We start from the raw sequence: 17,092 nt of genomic DNA, 5'->3' as shown, positions 1-17,092 counted from the left end.
GGCTAGATAGTTCATGTGGTAGGTCTTTGTTTCTCATGTAAATACTTGTGATGTTATATTTGCATTAAGTATGCTGTTTTTCTCTTGACAGTTTAGTGATAAAAATCTACTCAGTTTTAAATGTAAGTGTAGTCATGTAAGTACTAAGAGCAGTGTTAAACTGAAGAGAGAAATTGACCTTTTAAAGAAAATAACTAGCAATAAGTGCTTCTTTGACCTCGTTTGTTTGTGACGATGGCAGGCAGTGGCTATCAGTTTTTGTCTGAGAGTTTCTGAGAAAGATTTCATTTGCTTTTATGATTTTCTTTTAAAGAAATAGAAAATACACTAACAGTTCTTAGTTCTTTAGGTCCTTGGGTCAGCAGTAGTAAGCGTTACTATCTTACTGATATTAGGGGAGAATCCAGAAGTGCAGAGCTCTTCTACTGAATTGGGTCAGCACAGCTAATCAGTTTGGGCTGCGATTCCTGACCAACCAAGTCTTGCTGGCAGTTTCCCCCGATGTGTGGGCAGCTGTAGCAGCAAACCCTGCCCGTGCTGATACAGCTCATTCTGCTTGGGGTGGCGGGGCACCGAGCAGGGACGGAGGGATCCTGTCCTGGTACGAGGGCAGCTTTGCCAGTGTGAGGAAAGGGACAGTCCTCTGCCAACCAAGTCTTGGTTGGCTTTTTTACGCTATATTGCAGTGGCATGTGTTACCTCCAGTGAGAATCTGTGTGCCTCACCATGCTGTATAACACGTAGGGGGTTGGTTTTGAAATGTGTTGTATGGGAGGCTCTCGTTGAGATATTTGTTGTAGCGGATGCATTGGATGCACTCGGGATGACACTTGATGTGCCTTGTTGGAATTGAAATTGCTGTTCTTTCTGGTTGCTGCTGCTCTTGAACTGCTCTGGTAAATAATGACTGGATTTGCCAATAACACAACAATGTGAGAGCAAACTCCTGCTTGACCGATGTTGAAATACCGTCAAGGCCAGTGCTATAACAAGTTGTGATAAAGGTTTGTGGGCAGGCTTCCTAAAGATGTATGCTTGAAGTTAGGCCTTAAACCAAATCATGCATATATTTTTTTTTTCTTTTTTTTTTTTCTTTTTCTCTCTTATTTTTTGGAAGAGCTATGCCATTTTTTCTTGCAGTAGAAGGGAGCAAGAACGCTGTGGGGAACAGGTGATAGTTGTGTATTTTTTGTTGGGCTTTAAATCAGCCATCTAAGGCAGATTTAGATGTCATTTAAGGCCTGAGCAGCTTGTGGGATGAGCTTTGTTAGCTGTTGGGTCTACCTTCTGCGCCTGCTGTCCCTTCCCCTCATCGCCTCGCCACTTGGTGACCTGCCAAGCAAGCTCCTATGTTGACTTGTCACTCATGCTGCTTTTGGGTGGAAACGGGCTGGTTTGGGTGGAAAAGGGCTGGATGTCCTGTGCAGCCTCCGCCCATGAGGAGGATAGGGGTTTTCTTACAGCTTTTATGTTTGCTGTTTGGGGGAGAAGTCCTTTAGGAAAGGAGCTGCAGTTTGGTCTAACATATACCAAGTTTCTGTGGCTGGAAAGAGTTAAAGGGGCTGCTTAGCAGAGACTGCCTCCACTGCTGCAAAGCAGCTGTGACGTGCTGTCCCACACAGAAACGCTGATACTCCATCGGTTCGGCTGTACCTAATGGAATCCAGATGACCTTCATCTAGATCATATACAATATCATATACCAGCCCGCACTGAGTCGCCTGCGAGGCCACCAAAACCAGCAGGGCCTACCTGAGCGTGGACAAGCGCTGGTTTTTGGGCAGTGCCAGCGCTTGGCGTTGCGGTCCCCAGTCTGCATCCATATGGCAGCAGCTTCCTCATCTCCCTGGGCCCAGGGATGCCTCAGCCCCATCCCCGCCGCTTGCCTGCCTTCTGGGAGCTGCTGCCTTGCGGTGGATGTGGGCGAGCTGCTGCAGCTATGTCACGTTTATGACCGGCTGTATTTTCTTTTTTTTTTTTTCCCCCTTAAAATAGCGAGGAACGCAGCGCCAAGAGGGGACGCAGTAAACTTGAACTCCTTTTTATTGCCGATAATATTTAAAAGCTGAAATGTAACAGTATTTCGGTTGTGAATACGTGGAAATTGTGTATACTGCTTAATGTGTTTCAGAAATCCCTGTTACTTTTCTTCCTTAAATACAAGAAAACAGGCGTGTAATGCCTCATTGAAAGGAGCCTGTAGGGGTGCTTTGTGAGGGTCTTAATTAAGGGCTTTGAAAGACTAAACAAAAGGAAAAAGAAAATGCTACAGGGTTATTGTTATTCCAGCCCATTGGCTCAGCTAGCTGCCCATCCATTGGTGCCTTCTGTCCATTTGGGAGCTGAATGACACTTTTGTTCGTGGTTAACAGAGGTGAAAGAAGCCAATTATTGGCTGTCTTTTCCACAGGGCAGCTGCAGACGGATTTAACTGCAGGCAAATATGGACTTTTCTGCCACAAGGATGGTTGTGATGACAGTTAGTTTTGTGGAATTGTATGAAAGAAAACAGATTTTTTTTTCCCCTCCAGTGACTTGTGTAGATGTTTATTGAAAACTACTGTGAATATGCTGGCTTGGAGTGGGATTGTGTAAATGGATGGATTCCCTCTGCTAACAGTACACTCAGCTTTTTCTCTCTGTGTGTGAGAGTGGGATTTTTTGTGCTTTTCTTTTTTCTTTTTTAATTTTAACTGTAGTTTTTTTCCTTTCCTTTTTTTTTTTTTCCTCTTTTAATTGCTGTGCAGTGTGCATTAACCCTCTTACGGCTGCTAGCTCAGAAGCTGCAGAAGGACATTTGCAGGTTAGCAGGAAGTCCTATGGCTGCAAAATAACTTTGTGAATGCAATTAGGGACCTCAGAATGTGTCTGCATGCCAGAAACCCCTGCTCCCACATCTCTATCAACTGACCCAAAATATTGTCATATCTTTTCCTGCAACCCTTGTTTTTATAAAAGCTTATTCCTTTCCCCCAGATCTCTCTGTTCAAACCTATGGTCATAGTTTACATGTGTGAAAAGGCTCAGCTGAGAACAAATGAGGTTCACTAACTATGTTGCTTCTGGAAAAGTCTTTTCCAGCTGGGGGCAAATTTTGATAAAGGACCCTTGTTGCCTTCAGAGTTTATCTGTGTTAGTTTATTGTGCTGAACACTGTCTTAGTACCTTAGCTGCTCAGAAGACCTGTTGGTGATTATGGTAGGTTGCTTGTGGCCTCTTTGCATAGCCACCCAAATGTGCCTCATGGCTTAGAATGACAGTATACAAAAATAAAAAAATAAATTAAAAAAAAAAAAAGCCCGTGGTGATCTTCTGTGGCTTTCTGCTGGTGGTGAGAGAAGTCTGCCTGTTGTCCTCTGGCTGTGGGAGGTGGCAGTTGTGTGAAGTGACTGGTGGTTCATCCTGGGGTGCATAAAGCAGAGGTTTTGTGCTTTCAGTGGTTTTGTCTTCAGCCTGGATGGTCACTTTCTGTTACAGCCCTTGTCACCGGCTGGCTGGCTACCTGTTGCTGTGACTGTAGCTGTGATGGCCAGCACAGGCAATTAGCCGTGTCCCCTTGGCAGGGCGCAGGCAACCTCCTCTCAGGCCTCCAGCCTGTCTGAGGATGCAGCTTGCCGGCCATTTGTCATCTGCTGGCCGGCGCCAGTGCACAGCCCGAATTGTGCCAAGTTCCTGAAAACACACGGGACGTGTATGTGAGCAGTGCCCTGAAGTCATTCGCGCAGCCTTGGCAGCGATGGCTGAACGCACAGATGCTCTGGCAGTAACAAGGATGACCAGCCCAGAGGCCTGGCTGGCCCTTCCGAGGGGGCGAGGAAGCAGCACATGTCCTGTGAGGCAGCTTCTTTCTTAGCCTGAGGTGCCAGCAAACGGAGGTCCCCAGGTGGGGGCCGCCTGATGGGGGGCAAGAGCTGGTGCTGACCGCCCCCAGGCTGTGCTCCTCGAGTCCAGGCCTCACTCACAGGAGATGTAGAACTAGTCTGCCCGTCATTTGGAAAGGAAGAACAGTTTGTGGCCAAATTTGGAAAGCACTAATGACTTGCCGCTTTTTCCAAGTGTTTGTAACGCTAGCTAGTTTTTTTATTGCAGGCTTTATGGGAGGGAACCCACCATTATGCATACAAAGTACACGGACGCAAGCACTGCTGTCACTGTAGGGCCTGGACTTTGGTGCATGTCATATTCAAGTGGAGTCTGGGGGAAGAAAAAAAAAAAAGTTTAAAAGCTATGCAGCTTTCACCACCAAGGAGTTCTGCTTTTCAGAAGGCAAAGCATACCTGAGGTTTTATTTCTTGAAATGTGAGTTCTGTGTTTAGTCTGATAGGAACGAGATAATTCTTGACACTTTCATTATACAGGAAAAAATAAAGCTGAATTGAAATACTTGTTTGACGACCCTCGGTTACTAAAGTAATGACAAAGTAGAAGCTGAACCTGTAACTTATTCCTAAGAGTGTCCTGGCAGGCGCTTTGTGCAGCTTTCATTTTGATTAGTATCTAAGGTTCATTGGGAGGTAAGAGTGGATGTTCAGCCTGCATTTTCATGTGTGTTAGGGACTAGGCAATACATCTCAAATACAAAAGAGGAATGTGGCTGAAACCAGTATAGCTCGAAAGGGATAGGAAGCCTTTTCCCCTCAATAGACAAGTTAATTTTCAGTTTAAGTGTGGTAACTGATGACTAAGAATTACCCAAACCTAAGTTTTACATCTTATCAAAACTGGCTAGCTCATGCTTCATCAGCTAGTTTAAGATGCCTTGCAAATTGCTATGTAAAAGCACATTTAGTGCTATAAAGGCAATTCCAGGTGCTGCCATGAAATCTATTTTGACACTAGAAAGCGGTACTGTGTGCTTTTCGTTTTCCCACAGTATATAGATAATTATAGTGCTGGAGTGCAGAAAAAGCTTTTTTTGCCAGAAATAATTTTTAGTTACATCCTAGGTATGTGTTACATGCAAGTGAAAAAAAATGGTAAATGTTGGCACCGTTGTGTACAGGTTTGGCCTGATTGGAATGCTTATATTTTGTGTTCTTGCTTAATCCTATCAGTGACCGTGTTCATACACTAATTTTGTTTTGCTTTTTTGCTTTAGTCTTCTAAAAATGTAGGGCTTACCCAGACTTTTGAGGCTCAGGTTGCTTTCTAAACATTGGGTGGGACAGACTAGCAGACCAAAATAAACTAGAAGAAAATGAATAAAATGCAAAATACTCGGAGTTACTCAAGCTGGCTTTTTTTATGAAATTGGATTTGTAGCTTTCGTGTTCTCTTTTTTTTTTTTTTTCAACAGAACAAAAATACCAAGCAAAAATGCAACAGAAGACTTTTATAGGAATATAAACGTATAACAATAGTACTGCTTTTCTGTTGGTGTAAACAGATTTAAGTGCCAGGCTCTGCCTGGACAGCTCAAAAACATCAGTAGCTTTATGCCCCCCTTGCTTCTGAGATGTGGAAAAGATTTTTCTCCTTTGAGTAGGGTAGCGGGGGCTTGCAGAGGGGAAGCAACCTGCCCAGCCCCACAGAGCGAGTCCGGGTGGGGGCAAGGCGCTGAACCTCCATGGATGCCTGCCTGTAGCTCAGGAGGCTGCTGTGCTCTCGGAGGAGCGTTCAGCTGGAAGTGTTTGTTGTAGTAAGTGCGTGCACTGTTGCTAGGTGGAGCGAGACGTGGTGTACTTGGAGTCCAAAGGGTGAACGTGGCTCTGTACGCTCCTGTTGGGCGGTTTAAATTTTATGGAATTGCCCTTGGATCTGTAAGATGGAATGAAACATGCGTTGGATGTGTTTATGGCTGTGAAATAGGTGGGAAGGGGAAAAAAAAAAGACTTTACTAAGGCAGTTAGATGCATAATTTGGAGATGTTCTTAATATTTCAGCAATAGTTGTTAATAGAAGCTTTTGGTAAAGAAAAAATACGAATTTGCTCAACAATAATGTGCAAAACATTGACTTTTTCACATATGAAGTGTCTGGGTTAGCAATATGTGTTTTAAGTTAAAACTCCAGTATGTCTGTAACCTGGGGCTAATGTAACTCATTAATGGAAATACCAAGTTCTGGAGTGGTTGCGTGGTCACCTTGCTGGCTGATGGTATGATGCGACTGAGGGGTGGCAAGGACAGTTGTCCCTACTGCCTGTACTGTCCTGTTTGAAGGTGGTTGCAAACATAACATTAAACCTAATTTATTTAAAACATGACAAATATCTTTCTGTCAAACTCCTTTAGGGAAGTTGGTGTTCATTTCACTGGAGACGTAGCTGCTATGTGTTGTGTTTTCTTTTGGTTGAGTGTGTATTGAAGCCTTAAGCCTGTAACCTGTTGCTGTTCCCTTTCCCCTTGTGACAAGACTGGCGTCGTGTTTGTGTGTGGAGACGTATGGATTAACAATGCCTTCCAATTGGCTTTACGGGCTTTTACAAATAATCTCAAGTCTTGCCAGCAAACGCTGGTTGTCATGAATGGTTTGGACACGTGTCTGGGCTAAGGGGATCCCAGGTGCCAGCCCCTGATGTGTGGAGAGTTGCTGATCCAGCCAGTTTGATGGCATTATTGTTAGCTGAGATGAAGGCACTAAAATATTCCTTGTAGTTCCTCATATCTAGAAGACACATTAGTAAAACATGAAAGTGTCTGTAGCACGAGAATAGCATTTTGAATGTTTGTACCCCCAAATTCTGTCATAAGGTTTACAACTTCTCCTAGCTCTGTGCTTAGACTGAGCTGTGGTGCATGGAGGCAGGACCCTAGCCAGAAGGAAACCAAGTGGATGAAGCACAGAAGATGCACAGCGGGTGTTGAACAATTGCATGGCTTAGATTTGACCCCCCTCTCGAGCAGCCTGGGTGGTGGCAGGATGCAGGGAGCCTGCCTGGTGAAGGTGCTTGGGAAGATGCTGGTCCTCACAGGCACAACCCCAGGTCCTGCTCTCTTCCATCCATCCACAGACTTCTCCACAGTCACCACGGCCCGGTTGTTCCCGCTTGGTGACAGATCCCCGTGGGTGTACAAGGAGCGCCGCGGGCTGCTTGCCCTGCACAGCTGAGGCCTCCCTGCTCAGTCCCCAGGTCAGAGCACACACGGTTACAGACACCCGAGGAGCACATCATTTTACTCCCTGCTGTAAATAACTGCCACCTCTGTGAGGGAAATCCTCGTACCCACCAGCCCGTAATCTGCACCAGACGTGTGGCTCTTCTGAAGCGAACAGAGGGGCGCAGGAACTCGTGCTGTATTTCTGTTCCAGGCCACCATCCCTTTCCTAATAATGCAGTGGAATTTTTTCGTGGTTAATTCCCCACCATGTGTCAACAGAGACCATTAACCGTACGTGTGATTGCTTAATGGCCGGCCCGCAGTGACTCAAATACCAGTCCAAAATAGGTCTTTGCATACAAGCATTGTTCTCTCCAGGATCTTGATGATGGCTTGATTGGCACATGAATAGGGTACATTAGAGCTAGTTACTGTGTCTGAAAGAAAGCTAAGACATCATGTTGGAGGAAAAAAACAGGTTGATGTGACATGGGAAGGAGAAGGAAGGAGAAATAACTTACAAATATGGTGGGGGAAGAGGGGGATGTTGCTTCTGTTGCAGGAACAGACCTGTCTGGCATTTTTTAGCCTTTCTGTGGCTGTCAGTGAAAATGTTGTAGGTCCTGCTTCAGCAAAACGCTCAAGGCTCACTGGCATCAACAGAATGTGTATGCATTTTTGGTATTTTCACTGAAAGGAGCTCTGTGTACCCAGTTTCTTAAAGCTTCTGAATGTCTAAGGCGCCTCTGGTAGCCGGGATTTGTGGCTGTTTTGAAGGGTGATTGCTCCCTGAAAAAGCATGTTAAGTGCTTCGTCCACAACTGTCACACAAATGTTCCAGTTAGATCCACAGAGAAGTGGATGGAAACCCTGCCCAAATGGCTGAACGTGTTGTTAATTTCCATCTCTACCAAGTGGACGGAACACACACATTTAGCAAACGAGAAACCATCAGAGCACCCTCCGGTCCTGGTTCCTTGCTTCAAAAAGAAAGAGAAGAAAAGGAATTCAGTCTTTGTGTCCGCTCTCTTTTTTGTTTTATGATTTGGATACGTTTACTTCTGCAGGTGTTTTGAAAAGGCAGTAGCTGGGGGCAGTGGATGAGAAGGATGTCGTGGGAGCTGGAGGGGCATCCAGGCTCCTCCCGGCTTTGGCAGGTTGCTTCGCCCCAGTGCTCCTGGCTTCCGTCCTGTGCTGTTTGTCTTGTCCACTTAGGCAGCAAACCCTTCCAGGCGAGGAGTTTCTCCAGCTGAGTATTTGTCCAGTGCCAGTCACGCTGACACGTTGAGCCAGGGCTCTTAGCTTCTTGTTGCAGTACAAACAGTGGTGATAAGGCGTTGTGCTCATTAGGGAGATAGCGTGGCTGCTTGGGAGACGGCCAGGGCATTTGCTGGGTGGGAGGGCAGCAGTGCGTTAATACCTATGGCTTGTTGAGCCAATCGCAGCAGAAGTTGACTAAGGCTTTGAGGATTTGGATATTTCCTTTCTTACAAGAACATTTCTTAAAAGAAGTGGAAAAGGAAACATAGGCATAAGTGGCATGACTGATGTGCTTATTGTGAATGCAAAATGGGCCGTGCATCAAGAAAGGTTTCTGCACTTTTTAAGTGCTGAAGGTCTCTGATCATTTCAGAGGCAGTGGGACCATATTTAGGATTAATGAGGAGTAATAATAATGCAAATATATTGCAAATATTGCAATGTAATAATGCAAAAATGGTTTCAAATCTTCTGCTTCATTTTATCATTAATAAACTTGTCAGTGTTAAAAGGAGCAGTAAATGAAATCTGCAAGGAGAGAAATGCTGGGGCATGGCGGTGAGGACTTGAGGATATGGGACAGCTAACACTGGAGCACCAAAAGGTGCCCTTGGGATGGGCCCCTCCTGCTGATTGTTGTGCAGACCTTGCCAGAACACGGAGAACTTAAGTTGTAAATGCAATGCCAGTCAAATGTATTGGGGCATCAGTGTGCTATTACTTTATAAATGTTAACTAATAGCATAGGCTGAGGTAGCCAAACCTTGCAGTAGTGAAAGTACATAGTATGTAAAAGGTGAGAAATTAATTAGTCGGCCTATTACTTTACCATTTTTGAAATTCAGGCACTGTTGCAAGCTCACTTTTCAAGCATAGGCTCCTCTGCAAGCATCATCTTTCCTTTGCCTGATACTTGTTTTCCTCATGTTTCTAATTTTTAGCTGATGGGCTTGGCATGTCTGCATGTAATATATTGAGTTGCAGCTGCATTAATTAGATTCACAGTCCAGGCAATTACTGTTCAAAGTAGTAGTTGTGAAGTGATGCTTCTGGGAGATAATTGTTTGCTTCTTGTTATCAGGAAGATGCAATAAAACAAACAAAACCCCCTACTTTTTTCTTTTTAATTGAATAAATTTAATCAGAATATCCTTGATTCTTGAGGTTTTCTGCACTTTTATTACACACCACATACGACTAAGATGCGGGACAGTGTTAATGCGAGCTCATTTGCTCTGTCCCTTGAGAGTTTTTATTTTCATCCTGAAGGAGCTGGCTTAAGGGGGAAAACAGTTCTGAAATGGGGATGGAGTTGAGCTCTCGGTCTCCCCTTAGACTGTCTGCTGGGATGTGATGTGGTTGAAAATGACATTGTTTTTTTATCCTGTGAGCATGTTCCTACAAGGCATTCAACGCTGCATGTGCTTCTTCAGGACCGTAGCACTGCAGTGCAGCTTCGAACAGCCAAAGGTCGAGTTTCTGCCAATCTCCCTCTCTGTTCCAGCTCCTCTGCCTCTCCATGCAGCTTTCTGAGCCTGTTCACCGTGGGTTGAACAAGCACCGATGCCGCCGCAGCAGCAGAGAGGAAGGAACCCAGTATGAAGTGTGTACAGAGCTTCTGGGAAACCTTTAGTAGGCAGGAGTGGATTTTTTGTTGTATTATTTTTGCATGTTGCTATTATTTAATTGCCATTCTGTGTAGGACATAAATGACTAGCAGTAACAAAACCTGAAGTATCCTTTGGACTTGCACTGACTTACGTCCTCAGAAAGGCAGTGCCATTTTTAGCAGTTCTGCTAGCTAATGTGGGTTTAGCCTGGACTCTAGTCCAAGCAATGACCACTGCAGTACAGCTGTGTATTTTTCTTAGTAGACCAGTATATGAACAATTCTGTGTCTGATTACCAAAAAAAAAAGGGGGAGGGGGGGGGAGGAGAGGGGACAGAAAAAAATCGTTGCTTTGTGTTGGTGATCTTCACCTAAGTTAACATAACTGGACCATTACGCAGGTATTAATGGTCCCAGTCATAACGGACAGCTCCTTGTTATCGAGTGCTTCCCAGCATCATGTTGACTTGTATTTTCAATAATCTGGGTTATTTAATGGGCTTTTCAGAAATATTAACAACTCCAGCTTTGCCTAGTACTGCTGAACTGGGTCAGGGTTACTACCTGGGGAATTTTACATAAGACGAAGACCTTTTACCTAATTGTTTTTGTACAAGTAGGTGGGAGGGCTTTATTCAAATATAGATAACTCTGCCTAAATCATTTTGTAAGTGTTATAATTAAATTGTTCAGTGGCAGAGGGCCCAGACCTTGGAAAAGACTGAATGGAGCCTACAGTATTACATGCTATTATCTATCAGCAAACAGGTTAAGCTTGCTCAGAGGGAGTATTTTATAGGATTTTAAAGGTGCCTTGTTGAAACATGATCTTCTTTCCTTCAACAAACACTCCTCTCTCTCTGCTTCCCTCTCTCCCGTCCCTTCTTAGCTTCACAAAAGACAGAGGTGAGGCGGAGGGACAAAAAGTTGGCTGTTAATGAAGTGGAGGGGGAACGCAGGAGTATTTTAACTTTATTTTTTACGCAACCCGTCTTGATTGGCTTTGACTAAGATTTTTCTGTAGCTAGCTTTTCAACGTCTTTTCAGAATTAAGGTCTTTTTTTTCTTTTTTTTTCCCTAACCAAGCAGAGTGTTTCAGGCCATCAGCATGTGCTCAGATGCAGTGCACAAGCGTGGTGGGACGCAGTGTGTGCAGGCTCAAGGGGTGACAGCCGAGCCTACGGTGCAGGGCAGGAACCAGCACCAGCATCTCCTGGGAGTTTGAGGAGACATACCTGCACAGCAGGGCTGGGGGGAAGGAGGGTTGCTCTATCCAACATAGCAGCACCTTTCAGCTGGAAAGATGCAGTGAAGAATGGTACATTTAGCCAGAAAGAAAGAAAAGAAAGAAAAAAAAGTTGTTGCAGGTAGATGGCCCTCAGTTCAGACAGACTGGCATTGTTTTCTTTTTCTCTGCCCATTAATTATTGTGGCTCTCCAGCTTTCATTCTCTGCCTCTGTCTTGGGCCAATTTTTGGATCACTTTTGTGTGTCCTTTCTGTAGCACTCTGCTGGAAGCCTGTGCTTCCCGTGTTGTGTTCCCTCTGGTACAGCTTCTCTCGCCACGCAGGAATGATTTGTTGTTCCCCCCTCCTCTGTTCGGTCACCTTCACTCAGCCGTCCTGCCTAGCCAGAATCCCCCTGTAGCCATCAGCAAGGAGGACGTTTAGGACAAGCCATCTCACAAGGGTCGGGCTGTTTCACGGTACAGGCAGTAATTGAAAATGAGAGGAGGCTCTCTGTGCCCTGCCTGAGACTGAAAATGCTGGGTGTGCGTTTTTATCTAATTCCTCTTCGTGTGATCTCACCGATGGAAGCCGTGACTTAAGGCACGCTCGAAGATAGATAAATGTGGTGTTTTTATCTGTAATGCGAGAGAATTACGCAGCAGAGGTGGCCAGATGGCGGGGGGGGGGGGTGTTCAGGGACTCTGGAGAGGCACGGGGTGCGTGAGGCGGCTGTGGGGCTGGCAGGCCGCAGCAAGCCGGGAGCGCTGGGTCCTGAGAGGAACGGGAGCTGTTGGGGGACTGGGTGGGATCGAGTGCGTCCAGCTGTCCACCACGCTCAGGTGTGGTGTTCCTGCTTGTTTCGGAGCCTGGGGGAGTTCGCCCAGCGATCCATTGAGCAGCGACCAGAACAAGCCACGGGGGGCTGCTGGAGGGGGCTGCAGGCTGAGGACGGCAAATAGGGGCTGGGGTGCTGCTGCTTGGCTTTCTTTCACCTTTGGCCAGGAAAAGTTAGACTGCTGTACCCGGGAGAGCAAGATAACATTTCCAGCAGTTTCTGCGAGCTGCCTGTTTGACTCGTTAGTTTGTTTGCTTTCTTCCTTGGTGCGTTCCTGGAAGAAGGACAAAACCCGTGTGTTACTGGGGTGGGCGGCTGCTGCTGTGGCGCCTCGGTGGCCCTGTGGGTGTCCGGCCCGGGCAGCAGCACCGCTGTCGGAGCGAGCACCGCGCCGCCTCCACGGCTCCTCCGCCTCAAGTGGCGAAACTCACGGCGGCGATAGGGCCGTGATTCACCTTATCCCCTCGGTGCGGCTTCCTCTCGCTGAGGCGGTTGCCACCTTGGGCTGCTCATCCCCACGGTTTCGGTGCCAGCTCCGTGCCTGCTCACGCCCCAGCCTGTCTCGCTTGGAGGCGGTGAGGGAGCCGCGGCGCGCTGCGGCTCCCCGGCACAGATAAGCCGAGTTAATGGCTAACTGCTGAAAGGCGCAGCTCTGCCCTGCGCCGTGCCTGCGGGACGGGGCGCTGGGCTCACTGAGAACAAGCCATTTAAGCCTTTCAGATATTTAGCCTGAACTTCAGCGTACCGGGAAAATGTAGGGCAAGGCTTTTTTCCTAATGGTGGAAAAGTGTTGCCTTGCTGTCACACGCAGATGTGGGTCCCAGAAGGGATGCTCTGGCATGCTTCTGCTGAAGTGTGCTGTGCCTTACCCTGCTTGCTGCTCTTCCAGCTTTGTGGCAAAGCATTAGGACACACTCTCCCCTGGTACGGAAAATAGAGGGTGTCTGTTTCAGTACAGCTCATGGATAGCGTTGATGCTTCTCAAATCTTCACTTTTAAGGTGCTCTGATTAGTGCTTACATCCAAAGAGTCTACTCCCCATATTAAAATTAGAGATGCTAACGCTCAGAGCTACAGGCAAAACATTCTTTGCTAATTTCAGATCCCAGAGAAAGCTGAAATTACGTCGAGTTTGGATGTCAGCCATGCGAGATGTGTACATGATTTCCACTGGCTGCGTGGACAATTGCATGTGAAGTTTCTGAGGATCAGGCATTTCTGGCTCTAGAAACTTCAAGGCTGTTGCTTTCAGATGGGCGGGATACCATACAGCTGTCCTGAAGAGCAACAAATGTGGTTGCACGCAAAATCCTTGACGAGGTGATATGTATTCGTTTGGGAAGTGCTTTCTGGGGATGTGTCCTGCTGCCCTGTTTTCACTGCCACCATTTCATACGGTATACGACAATGAGGATTTTATACCACCTGGATGGGCTTCTGAGAGGCTTTACAGGAAAAAAGAGTTGTGGTTTCCATGCACTCCTTACTATTTCTTACGATTCACTTAGGGTCTTTGCTCTCTTCTCAGGCTCTTGCCCTACTCATAAATGCTTCCAAATGGACAGTGGAAAGGCCTGTGTGGTCGTCTGGAAGGGAAAAGACTAGCCTGGTTGTGAGAAACGCGTGTGTTGGTGACAATTTGAAAAATGTACGTGTGTGTCGGGGCAGGGGGGCAGAGAGAATGAATGCCGCAGTCTCCTGTGGAGCAGACAGCTGACGGTTCATGCATCTGATACTTTTATTTGCTTTTCTGCACAAGAAGAAAAATGTCCCCCCACAGCAACTGCAGCATCTCGTGGTACCCAAGCTGCTGGTGAGATACAAAGCACCTTTTACAACAGGCAGGCGGCAGAACTCTGAAATAAATCATCTCTGATTCAGCTCCTCCTCGAGTGGGGCGAAGGCACCTCTATTGTGCTGCAGTGAATTTTATTTTGGTCATCTCTCACAACTGCATTTGCTTTCAGTGTGCTGAGCCTTATTTTGATCTCCGTTGTGCTTGGTTTACATCAGTTTACTGGCTGCTGAGGAGTAAGTCTCTTGGCTTACGTTGGGGTATGTGTAAATGGAGATTTGGTGTACGTAATGAACAGGTAGTTGAAGGAAACACTGCATCCACATTTCAGGTAGCAGGGTAATGTTAGTGCCAGCGGCAGCTAAGGCTCAGTGCTGCTCCAGAGGGAGAGCAGGGGCAGCAAACCAGAGAGATGCCACTTACTTACCGATTTCAACATAAATTCATTGGCATCAGTTGACTTTGTCAACTGCTGTAGAGAAAAAATATTTTTTTCCAGTAACTGCTTTTTTTTTTTCTTTATATGGTACTTTCTGTTGTCAGTATAAACACGGAAACTTTTTTAATGAGCTAGGTTAGACATTATGGTCTGGCAATTGGAGGAATAATGTGGGCATTCTTCTCGAAAAGCGGTTTAATTAGCTACTGCAATGACTTTGATGGTCGGTTATATGGTGCTGACATGGCTTTTGGTTCGTCACAGCATGAAAGGAGGCACAGATACCCTGAGATACCATTTCCTTACAAGCAACGCCAAGCCCTTTGCATGCTCCTTGCTCTCCTCTCAAGCCAATTCTGCCCCGTCCAGCACCAAGTCCTCTCCGGGGCTGGAGCCATGGAAGAGTATATCCTAATGATGAAGAGTATATCCTAACGATGAACCTGTCCAGTTTCATGAGGGGGTTGTTTTGGCTGATACAAAATGGTTCTTCATGGGTCTGTGCACTTAGTGCACAGCAGGGAGAGTCCAAACTGACCTTCCTCTGCCTCACCAGAAGAAGCAGATGTTTGAAACGCGGTGGAGGCTATGGCCAGGCTAGGATCATCCATACCTTGTAGTATTTGAGGGCTGGCACTTAATTCTGAGGCTGAGCCTTTGAGCTGGCAATCAGTCTGCTGGCTCGCATGCAGTCCTTAGGCCTGTGGCTCTTCATGTGAGAGCTTCAGGGTACTTGCTGAATATGGGTGAGAAGGAAGGGGTGGTTTGGTTTTCTTTGGTTGTGTTTTACCCAAAATACTTGGAGGGGTGACACACAGATGCTAGAGGACGACAGTAGTGTTCGTTTGGAGGACAAAAACCAGGAGGCTGGGAAGGCTGTGCTAATGAGCATCACTGGATCTGTCTTTAAACTACATTAAAAAAAAAAAAGTAATAAAGTAGAAAGTAAGAACGTGGGTTATGTCATGAATTGTTAGGCAGTTATTAGTTTAATTATCAAACTGGATTGTTTTTGTGCTACTGTTACTTCTATTGAGTAATGGCTTGCTTTAGGACGAGATTATCCCTGGTGGTTACGTAGATGTGTGAACTGAGGTGATGGCACCAAGTTTGCCACTTACTGCTTATGTGGAGAGAAAAAAGCTGAACAGGTCTGCATACCTATCATGTAAGCACTTGCTGCCGGCCTGTCTCTGCTCATGGACTGAAAATGAAATCTGCTTAAAACTATTACCTCGAGGACGTCTATAGGTTTTGTAGAAGAAATGACTGTGGTAGAGCTGGGACATGTTTCTGCTCTTCTTGTCAGTTGCTCCAGAAGCTGTTTGCCAGAAGCTTTTTATTAAGTCCCAATATATGGTTTTTTGTTGATGGTGTGTCTTTTTTTTTTTTTTTTTTTAAAGACATTGTGGGGTGAAAATTTGCATGGTGGGTGGTCACAAGCACAAGCTTTTTTTTTTTTTTTCCTGTAATTTTTTCATATGCTGTGGTTTTCGAGCAGCCTTAATTGTGTGTTCAAATTGTATACACGTGCAAGTTGGTAAAAACTAGTGCTGGGGATAACAGTACCATAGCGACTGTTCTGTACACATGTACCGTGCAGTTTACAGTCATTGTTTTGCTTGTAGTTATCAGAAAACATTTTTATCAACATTGCATTACATAGGCCTTTGCTGCGACCAGAGTCTCAAATTACTGTGCTTTGAAAGTTTAGCGTGCAAATTTCTAGAAACAGATATTACTGTTTGATAATAAATACTCTATTTTTTTTTCTGGTCTCCTGCTGTCTCATCAGGCTTACTTTTTTCTCCTCCTTTTTCTAGAGTGGCAAAATCCCTTACTGTTTATTGACAGATCTGTGTTTTCTTCTTCCACAGAGATGTGAGCATGAACAACATTACAAGGCTACCAGAGGATGCGTTCAAGAACTTCCCCTACTTGGAAGAGCTGTAAGTGTTTCACACAAGTTAGTTTTGCTACAACATCAGATGGCTGTGTAAAGTGGAGGGTGGGTGGGGAAATAATACTGAGTTGAGCTGTGAACAGAGAAAGCAATTATACCTTAAAAAAAAAAAAATCCTCTACATGTTTGGAAACCGGAACAGTAAATGCTACCTACAAGGGACTTTTTACAGTAATTATTTTAATCATGACTAGAGTGATGACACATCTTAATTACAGCGTTATCCAAAGATAACACGAGAGGTGTGTAATTACCATTGTTTCCGATGGAGCTGCAGTGTAGCTGTTGCATAACTTCCATAAAATATGTTGTTTCAGTTACTGAGCAGCTCGCTCTCTTTGCCCTTGTAGGCTGCAGAGAGTGTTCACAAGCCCAGCCTGACCTGTTTCAGAACCTGAAGTTACATGGTACAGGACTTACTGTTCTTAGTTTCTCTGGCAGAAGCTCTCTCTCCAGCTCCCACTTACCTCCTGTCCCACTTGCTTTTTAGCTTTAAATTTAGCTTAGGTGGTACTTGCACTTCTGAACTCTAGTCCCTAGCTTGTGCTTGATTCGTGTGCCCAGTATTTTCCTGAAAACAAGTCTTCACTGGGATGCTTTTGCAAAGGCAAAATCCTGAACAGCCCAGTGCTAAATGAGATTGGGTTTGAGAGCTGTCTGTTTTCAGAGTCAATAAACAGGGAGGAGGCTTTGACTTTGAATTACTACTTTCATAAGTACTATTATGTGACAAGTAACTTCTGTGTGCCTTAGTTTCCTTATCTTTAAAAGAGGGCAGTGGTTCAACCTTTCCCTGAGAATGCTGAGAACTTAGGATCATAGAACCACAGAATATCCTGAGTTGGAAGGACCCATGAGGATCATGGAGTCCAACTCCTGGCACCACACAGGTCTACCCAAAATTGCAGACCATGTGACGAAG

General features: G+C 45.6%; 1 protein-coding gene across 2 annotated transcripts in view; it reads left to right on the top strand.

Moving 5' to 3' along the window:
- Nucleotides 1-17,092, top strand: part of LGR4 (leucine rich repeat containing G protein-coupled receptor 4) — a 73,746-nt gene that overhangs the window by 13,765 nt on the left and 42,889 nt on the right. For both annotated transcript variants that reach the window (XM_072039163.1, XM_027458136.3), the window contains exon 2: nucleotides 16,085-16,156. In XM_072039163.1, the coding sequence (XP_071895264.1) occupies nucleotides 16,085-16,156 (72 nt within the window). The remainder of the gene's footprint in view (nucleotides 1-16,084; nucleotides 16,157-17,092) is intronic.

The sequence above is a fragment of the Anas platyrhynchos genome, chromosome 5 (assembly GCF_047663525.1).
Source record: "Anas platyrhynchos isolate ZD024472 breed Pekin duck chromosome 5, IASCAAS_PekinDuck_T2T, whole genome shotgun sequence".
In the NCBI taxonomy this organism is placed as follows: Eukaryota; Metazoa; Chordata; class Aves; order Anseriformes; family Anatidae; genus Anas; species Anas platyrhynchos.
Note: the sequence above shows the minus strand (reverse complement) of the source record. Positions and strands in the feature narration are given on the sequence as shown.